General features: G+C 45.6%; 1 protein-coding gene across 2 annotated transcripts in view; it reads right to left on the bottom strand.

Moving 5' to 3' along the window:
• Positions 1 to 9,512, bottom strand: part of SLC6A4 (solute carrier family 6 member 4) — a 46,051-nt gene that overhangs the window by 12,038 nt on the left and 24,501 nt on the right. For both annotated transcript variants that reach the window (XM_023731182.1, XM_004376179.2), the window contains exons 8-12: positions 9,112 to 9,239; positions 6,381 to 6,493; positions 5,115 to 5,246; positions 3,613 to 3,712; positions 1,752 to 1,852 (exon numbers count right to left, since the gene is read on the bottom strand). In XM_023731182.1, coding sequence (XP_023586950.1) covers positions 1,752 to 1,852; positions 3,613 to 3,712; positions 5,115 to 5,246; positions 6,381 to 6,493; positions 9,112 to 9,239 — 574 coding nt within the window. The remainder of the gene's footprint in view (positions 1 to 1,751; positions 1,853 to 3,612; positions 3,713 to 5,114; positions 5,247 to 6,380; positions 6,494 to 9,111; positions 9,240 to 9,512) is intronic.

Here is a 9,512-nt window from a genome sequence, read left to right as displayed (position 1 = left end):
GTGAAGGACAGAACATCCAGAAAGAAGCTTAACAAAGACGCGGAAGATCTAAATGCTACAATCAACCAACTTGATCTCATAGACATATACCAAACACTCAACCCAACAGCAGCCAAGTACACTTTCTTTTCCAATGCACATGGAACATTCTCCAGAATAGACCACATATTAGGCCACAAAGCAAGCCTTGACAAAATCCAAAGCATCAAAATATTACAAAGCATCTTTTCTGACCATAAAGCCATAGAAGTAGAATTCAGTAACAGAAAAAGCAAGGAGAACTATAACTACTTCATAGAATTGTTGTGGGTCAGAGCAATGGGTGTAAGTGCTTAATAAATGTTATTTATCATTATCATTGAGCAGGGAAGTGATGTAATACGCTGATGGAAACCCAGGCTATTTATGGTGTTAGAGGTCAAAATGGGGGGACAGTGAGTGGGAAGGGGCACATGAGGGTCTTCCGAGGTGCTGGTCATGTTTTTGTTCCTTAATATGAGTTCTTGGGTGGTGCAAATGGTTAATGCCCTCAGCTGCTAACTGAAAGGTTGGAGGTTTGAGTCTACCCAGAGGAATCTTGGAAGAAAGCCCTGGTGATCTACTTCCAAAAAATCAGCCATTGAAAACCCTATGGAGCACAGTGCTACTCTGACACACATGAGGTCACCATGAGTCAGAATCCACTTCACGGTAACTGGTTACATAAGTGTTTTCGATCTGAGCTGTACACTTATGATTTGCATACTTTTCTATATATATGTGGTGTGGTGTATTGCTTTTATTTGGCCTTTCTCACCATGGTCTTGTAACTCCCATCAGGTGAGTAGGACTATGCAAATAAGGTGCTTGTGGCCCACCAATGGAATCGGACAGCTTGCTAATAATGCAAATAATGTGCATGGCACCCTTGTGGGGGTGGGACATATAAATAAGGTGTATGGAACCCTAATGAGGGGATTGGTCAGTTTTGCCATCCCACTAGGCTTAAAATGAGCCATCCCAGAGGCAGAAAGAAGGGACCTCACTACCACTAAGAAAGAAGAGCCAGGAATGGAGTGCATCCTTTTGACCTGAGGTCCCTGGGCTGAGAACCTCCTAGACCCAGGAGACAGAGAGAGACAGCTATAATACTAGAGATGGCACAAGATGGCCAGAAGCAGCACAGAGAAGAAGTGGCAGCAGAACCAGAAAACCAGCATAAGATGGTGTGGTGGGCTTCCTGGCCCACCGAGCAAGGCAGCTACAGTGGGCAAGCTGACTCATGGAGCTGGAAAGCTGAGTGCCTTCAGGCTGAGGCTTCCTGGCAGAGTAGAGTGCCTCTGAACACTTATTGGTGGAGCTAAAGAGCTTTGTAACACTTGCCTAAGCAGGCCAGAGGCTGGGCTGGCTCAAGAGGCCAAGGGGCCAAGGGCCAGGTTGAGAAGCTGTCCTGACTGAAGAACCATACCCTGAGTCATTCCTGATCCTGAATTGTAACCTGTTGCTTCCCTAATAAACCCCGTAACTGTGAGTATGTTCTATGAGTTCTGTGTGGCCAATGCAAGGAATTATCAAACCCAGCAGAGGAGTAGAGCGTGCTGTGGCAGGGAGGGCTGCTGTCGAAACTGCTAAAAAGGTTGGAGAGAGGAAGTCAGATGCCCCCATGCCACCATTTTTTACAAAATGTTACACTGAAATAAAATTTATTTTCGTAAGTGTTTGAGGGTGAGTCTTTCCCAGGGGTAAGAAGGAGAAGGGAAATGCCAACTCACCAGGAGAAACAGAGGGCTGATGGCCATCCAGCAGATCCTCCAAAACCATCCAGGGCTGAAGCCCAGCATTTCCTTCACGTCACTGCAGAACTGATTGACGCCTGAATCACCGAGAAAGAAACGGACTGAGAGAGGATGTTGGCGTCCCTCTACCCCTGATCCTCAGGGGGAGTTAGGGTCACCAGAATTAGCATTGGGAATGAAATGGAGGAAGGGAGTTGGGATTCCTGCCCTGGCCAAAGGTGAAATAGCTCTGGAATTTCTCCACAGGACAGGCCTGAAAGTGGGACTGGAGGACCTGTCACAAAACTGCATTTTTATAGCAAGCAAATCTCTTTCTACCTAAAGTGGAAGGACTGGCCTAAAGTTCCATCGCACACTGCGTTTCTAAGATCTCAGCATATATTTATATATATATTTTATCTATTCACATATATATTTACTTTTATTGTTATTCTAGAATTTTGAATTTTGTCAACAAATAGTGAACAGGCCCAATAGAGACTGGCTTTGACCATACAGTGGAAACTTTCAAAGGAACATGTTAACCACAGTACTGCCCATTCATATGCCAGATCAAGATGAAGGTTCTTCTATAAAAAGTAACTGGTACGCAAGTGAGAGTTGAGGACTCCAACTGACAACAAACTGAGAAGGGGAAGGGTACCCTGCAGCTGCTGAACCAAGAGCTGCCAGCACTTCCCCCAGCAGGTCTGTAGCATTCACCCACTTTGAACTCTGTCCTCTGAATTGCTGAAGAAATGGGGAGGATTTCTTCTTAAAAACAAAAACAAAAAGCAGAATATAACCACAATGTGGGCCCACATGCCACTCAGAATGTGGTCTGCCTTCAGCTTATGCGTAAGGACTGCCACGCTGAAGTTGTTTTACCGTAGAAGCTAGGAAAATAAATACATTTTTAGAGTAAAATAACACATCTTATTTAGCTTACCTTGTTGACTTTAAAGATGAAATAAGGCCTCTCTGAGCTTGGTTTTCTTCATTTCAATTGTCTGCGTCCTCTCTATCCTCGCCCAGGGGCTCTGGGAGCCTTGCCCACGGGCCCATGTCTGGAGCACTCTCTGCACCCCTGGTGGTTCTTCCTTATCAGAATCCATTCCAGAATGCCCGTTGCCGTTGAGTTGATTCCAACTCATAGCAACCCTATAGGACAGGGTAAAACTGCCCCATAGAGTTTCCAAGACTGTAATCTTTAAGGAAGCAGACTGCCACATCTTTCTCCCGCGAGGGGGCTGGCGGGTTCGAACCACCAACGTTTCAGTTAGCAGCCGAGTGCTTAACCACTGCGCAACCAGGGCTCCTTATCCCAGAATCGGAGGGGGTGATTCGGGGTTTCACCAGGGCAGATACACAAATAGCACCATTTTTGCCTCTTTCCTAGAATATAAGCCCCTAAGCTCTTTCTCAGGGCTCTAGAGGAAGCTCTTGCTTGCAAAATTTAAATTTGAGGCCACCTCTATCACAGTAGTATACTGTACACTCTGAAAATGCATTCACTGTGCACTAGTTCTTTGTTCTCCATCCAATTCTTAGAACCAATCATCTTCAGCACTCACCACGGGTGAGCTATACGGATCTGCTTCAATCTGTCCCCACTGGGTAAACATCCAAACCCACAAGGAAAAAAAGAAAGTTTTCTCTCAAGAGCACAGGCACTTTGCTGTACAGAGTGTGGAGGCAATGATCTAATTCTGAAGAAGGCAGTCAGCTGACATTATTTTACAGGCCCATCAGGAGGCCACATATTGTAAACTGTGCCTTGCCTTTCTTTAATGAAATCAGCCCTTTTGTATTGTGCTGGCACAGAAAGGATGGCAGTTAGCTGACTGAAGCATCTTACCATAGAACCAAGACACAGCAATTGCTTCGATAAGCACGACAGTGACGACCGCAGGCCCCGTGGCGTATTCCTCTAGCAGCTTCACCATGTAGGCCCCTCCCTGGAAAAGAGATTGTGAGCCTGGGTAAGGGCCCTCTGAGGCATCGCCACCTCCTTACTATAGATGTCTGCAGAAGCTTCTTAACCAGTTAACCATTTGTTGATTCCGACTCATGGCAAACCCAGGTGTGTCAGAGTACAACTGTGCTCCACAGAGTCTTCAATGGCTGATTTGTCAGAAGTAGATTGCCAGGCTTTTCTTTCAAAGTGCCTCTGGGTGGACTCGAACCTCCAACCTTTCAGTTAGCAGCCAACTGCATTAACTGTTTACACCACCCAGGGACTGCAGAAGCTTCTTAGGATAATTCTGAAAAATTTCCATCCTGGACCTAATATAAGTATCCCACAGCCTACCTCCCAGAGTGTCTTTGCAGTGTGGGCCGGATTTCATCTAACCCCATGGAGTAGTCTCTTCTTTCTTGTTTCCTCTCCCCACTAAGTTTTAAGTGTCCAGCTCCAAGTGGCCTCTGGATCTATTTTCAACTTTCTTCTATCTACTGCACACCTACTGTGTATCCTACCCTGCAGAATCCTGGTCTTTCAAGACTGAAACGTCCAAGGAGTGTCCATGATACCAGATACATTGGGCATGTTGATCACAGTCTCGCCTTCTGTCCTGACTCATGACTCCCTCCTGTCCTACTCAGAGCCCTATCACCCAACAGGAGCTCCACAACCATTGTGGTCAAGACTTGAAGACTCATATCCACGAGGTCTGCCTTGAGTCAGAAGAACACAAGCCTATGATGTGTGTGGGTACTATCTGTGCACATGGACAGTATTTGCCTCAGCTACTAAAAAAATTTGCTAGAGAGGTCTGAATTCTTTATCATTACAAATTTCTCTGGAGTTGAAATGATTGCAAACATGAGATTCCAGCCTCCAGATGTTCTGCATTTCAGGGCAATATTCCCATCAAAGCAGCCGTAAGCAATGAAAAGAGACTGGGGAAGTAGATCCTCAGTGTTCTCTAGATATTTTGCCAAGCCTGAAATCTATTTGGATCTGCTGTAAAATGCTAAGATCCTCCAGAGTCCATGCACGAAACCTACAAGCAGATATCGCCAGAAACCACTTTTCTTCTTATCCTTGATGACAAATTTTAACAGCAGTGACAATCCCCCTTCCTTTGGCCCCAAAACCCGTTGCCTTTGAATCGATTCTGACTCATAGCAACCCTATAGGTCAGAGAAGAACTGCCCCATAGGGTTTCCAAGGAGCAGCTGGTGGATTCAAACCCACCAACCTTTTGGTTAGCAGCCAAGCTCTCAACCACTGTGCCACCCAGGGCTCCCTGGCCGAAAGCCAGATCATTGTGTGGAATGGAAGGAAAGTAACCCCTTCTTGTAGAGTCATGTTGCCCTAGGGGAGGCCCTTTCAAAGGTGAGGGCCATGATACTCACAAAAGTCAGGGTGACCAGGGATCCAAAGAAGCAGGTGATGACCACTCCGAGCACGAACCACTCCCGACGCTTGGCCCAGATGTGGGGACACTCATCCAGCACAGCCGTGATCACCCCCTCCAAGCCTGCAAACTGAGAGGGAGACACAATGGTCACAGTGCAGGCTTTGGGACAAGTCTGTTACCTCCCAGGACAGTGAACAGGAGGTAAGGAGGGAATCATGCCAGGGTCTGGAAGATTGCTGAACAGCCAGTCTTGCTGATCATGACCAGTTCCCCAGACTCACTGGCCCATGAAAGCATCAGCAAGTTTATGTTCCTGTTTTACACGTTTGGAACCCATCACCAAGAAAATCCAGGAAAGAAAATATAGCATATGGACAGAACTTCTATTTGTGAGGTGCTCAAAAGGACTTGGAGAGACTTTGGTTGGAAGAAGTACAGCCAGAATGCTCCTTAGACTCAAGGATGGCGAGACTCCGTCTCACGCACTTTGGACATGTTATCAGGAAGGACCAATCCCTGGAGAAGGACATCATGCTCGGTAGAGGGTCAGTGAAAAAGAGGAAGACCCTCAAAGAGATGGACTGACACAGTGACTGCACAATGGGCTCAAGCATAACAACGATTATGAGGATGGTACAAGACCAGACAGTGTTTCATTCTGTTGTATATGGGATCACTATAAGTCAGAACCGACTCGACAGCACCTAACAACAACACCAGAAGGGCCTACTCCAGCCAAGACCCAAGGGTCAAATACTAGGCAGAGCACTGAGATATAAGACTGACCGCGCCTTGGCATTTAGGGGCCACCATCTGGTCAAGGGGAGCCCTGGTGGCATAGTAGTTAAGAAACTGGCTGCTAACCAAAAGGTCGGCATTTCAAATCCACCAGCCACTCCTTGGAAACCCTATGGGGCAGTTCTACTCTGTCCTATTGGGTCACTATGAGTCTGAATTGATTCAACAGCAATGGGTTATGGGTTATCTGGTCAAGGGACAGTGCACAAGAATAACAGTTCACGCATGCTGCGCCTTGGACTGTGATGGACACTTTGCCCACCTTACCCCATTAATGACTCTAATGTCCTAAAAGCAGTTAGTGCTGTCGCTGAAGAGTGAACAAGGGGCTGGGGAGCCCCAGGAAGGAGCAACCAACACTGCCTAGGATGGGCAAGATGGGGGAGAATGGATATAGCTTCCTTCTCCTCCTCCTCTTTCTCTTGGTTCTTCCCTAAGCCATTTTCCCTCCCCATTCACTCACCGTGCTGTCCAAGCCCAGCGTGATTAACATCAAGAAGAAGATGATGGCAAAGAATGTGGATGCTGGCATGTTGGCTATGGCTTCTGCATACGTGATGAAGAGGAGGCTGGGGCCTGAGACAGAGGGGAGAGAAGGGGAGTGGTCACTGCGACCTGTCCTACAGAGATGTCACAGAGGAAAACTCAGCCACACCAACAACTACGTCAAGGATGGAAACAAACTTGAGACTCTAAGACTAGCAAAGTTGCACACAATAATAATTTCTATTATATCATAATTCAGTGCTTTGTTTGGGGGCCAGGGTTGATATCTCTAAAGTTCCACAGCATTTAGCTCCCTCTGATATCTTTAGCTCCAGAAAAGTAGGAAATGTTAAATTGATTTCAGTAGAGTCACAAGTCCCTTTTGTGAGGAACATGTCCTCAACCACTCGTGGACTAGCTAGGGGTGCCCTCCTTCTTGAGGGAGGGGTCAGAGCACCCCATCAGGCCAAACACACACAGTGTACTAGCAGGAAAGACTGGGACTCCACCCATTAGACACATTTCTCCTTTTTCAACATCTACTACCTTTTTCTTTTTCTATGAAAACTTCACTGTACCGTAGACTGGCAGTGGGCAGGGTCAGCTATAAGGGCCAGTTCTAACAATTATTAATCAGTTGCTTACTGGACTTGGTCATATAGACTCAACACCCAAACTCACTGGTTTTAAAATAATCACCCAAGGCATACTTTCTAGCCTGTAGTGTATTCAAGTCCTCAGTATTGGGTCTCAGGGAGCTGTCCTGGGCCTGCTGTGACCAGAATGCTTGGAAGGGTTGAGATCCCCAGGGCAGTGCTGTTGTTGTTCTTGAGTTGGTTCTGACCGATAGTGACCCTGCGTACAACAGAATGAAACATTGCCCTGTCCTGTGCCATCCTCACAATTGTTGCTATGTTTGAGCCCACAGTTGCAGCCACTGTGTCAATCCATCTCATTGAGGGTCTTCCTCTTTTTTGCTGACCCTCCACTTTACCAAGCATGATGTCCTTCTCCAGGGGCAGATTCCTCCTGATAACATGTACAAAGTATGTGAGACAAAGTCTTGCAATCTTCGCTTCTAATGAGCCTTCTGGCTGTATTTCTTCCAATACTTCTGGCAGTCAATGGTATATTCAATATTCTGCACCAACACCATAATTCAAAGGCATCAATTCTTCTTCGGTCTTCCTTATTCATTGTCCAGCTTTTGCATGCATATGAGATGACTGAAAATACCATGGCTTGGGTCAGGCGCACCTTAGTCCTCAAGGTGACATGTTTGCTTTTCAACACTTTAAAGAGGTCTTTTGCAGCAGATTTGCACAATGCAATGCGTCTTTTGATTTCTTGACTGCTGCTTCCATGGGTGTTGATTGTGGCTCCAAGTAAAATGAAATCCTTGACAACTTCAATCTTTTCTCCGTATATCATGATGTTGCTTATTGGTCCAGTTGTGAGGATTTTTGTTTTCTTTATGTTGAGGTGTAATCCATACTGAAGGCTGTGGTCTTTGATCTTCATCAGTAAGTGCTTCAAGTCCTCTTCACTTTCAGCAAGCAAGGCTGTGTCATCTGCATATCGCAGGTTGTTGATGAGTCTTCCTCCAACCCTGATGCCATATTCCTCTTCATATAGTCCAGCTTCTCAGATTATTTGCTCAGTATACAGATTAAATACATATGGTGAATAGATAAAACGCTGACGCACACCTTTCCTGATTTTAAACCACACAGTATCCCCTTGTTCTGTTTGAACAACTGCCTCTTGGTCTATGTACAGGTTCCACATGAGCACAATTAAGTGTTCTGAAATTTCCATTCTTCGCAATGTTATCCATAATTTGTTATGATCCACACAGTTGAATGTCTTTGCATAGTCCATAAAACACAGGTAAACATGTTTCTGGTATTCTCTGCTTTCAGCCAGGATCTATCTGACATCAGCAATGATATCCCTCGTTCCAAGTCCTCTTCTGAATCTGGCTTGAACTTCTGGCAGTTCCCTGTCAATCTACTGCTGAAACCATTTTTTAATTATCCTCAGCATAATTTTACTTGCATGTGATATTAATGATATTGTTTGATAATTTCTGTGTTCTCTTGGATCACCTTTCTTTGGAATAGACACGAATATGGATCTCTTCTAGTCGGTTGGCAAGGTAGCTGTCTTCCAAATTCCTTGGCAGAGATGAGTAAGCACTTCCAGCGTTGCATCTGTTTGTTGAAACATCTCAATTAGTATTCTGTCAATTCCTGAAGTCTTGTTTTTCGCCAATGCCTTCAGTGCAGTTTGGACTTCTTCCTTCAATATCATCAGTTCTTGATCAAATGCTACCTTCTGAAATGGTTGAAGGTCCAACTGAGCTTCCAGACTAAGACAGACTGGGAAGAAGGACCTGGCGAGCTACTTCTGAAAAAATTGGCAGCACAACATTGTCCAGGACAGTAAGTTTCTCCAAAAAGTCTGAAAAGTTTAATAGGAACATTTAAAATTAATTCAATTCTGTAAAGCTAAAAACTACTCTAAAAAAATAAAATCTACTAAAAAAATACATATAGGAGAGTCCATGTCCCTGTTTAGTGTTCATTAAAAAAAAAAGTAATTCAAAAGTCAAATATTTGCAAAGAGCAGCAAAGAGAAACCCAGACCAGGCCAGCTCAGAGTAATTCAGTAGGAGCAAGGGAACTAAACAGAACTTGAGGTCCTACCTGCATCTTTGGCCACCTCAGACACGTCTTCGTTCCTCATTTCAGCCATATACCCGAGTACCGTGAAGATGACAAATCCCGAAATGAAGCTCGTCATGCAGTTCACCACGCTGGTCACCAGGGCATCTCTGGGGTAGAAAATCGAGGTAGCTGAGACATTTCCAGGTTTGGGAGTGTAAGCAGCCTCTGTCTGTGCACCGCCCTGCCTGAGACTGGCCTGCCTTTGCAAGGATGAGCAGGCTGAGCTTAAAGGGACCTCAAGCCTGTCCTGGTGTCCATCTCCCTTCTCCCAGAGCCCTGGCCTCTCAGGCAGGTTGAATCAGCCTTTAAGTTCAAGCTGCTGTTACCAGCATGCATGGCATGGGGGAATAGCAGGTTAGGGGTTGTTTTAAGAGAAACAG

This window comes from Trichechus manatus, unplaced genomic scaffold (genome assembly GCF_000243295.1).
Source record: "Trichechus manatus latirostris isolate Lorelei unplaced genomic scaffold, TriManLat1.0 scaffold00040, whole genome shotgun sequence".
Classification (NCBI taxonomy): domain Eukaryota; kingdom Metazoa; phylum Chordata; class Mammalia; order Sirenia; family Trichechidae; genus Trichechus; species Trichechus manatus.
The sequence above is the reverse complement of the archived record's forward strand: the minus strand, read 5'-3'. Positions and strand labels throughout refer to the sequence as shown.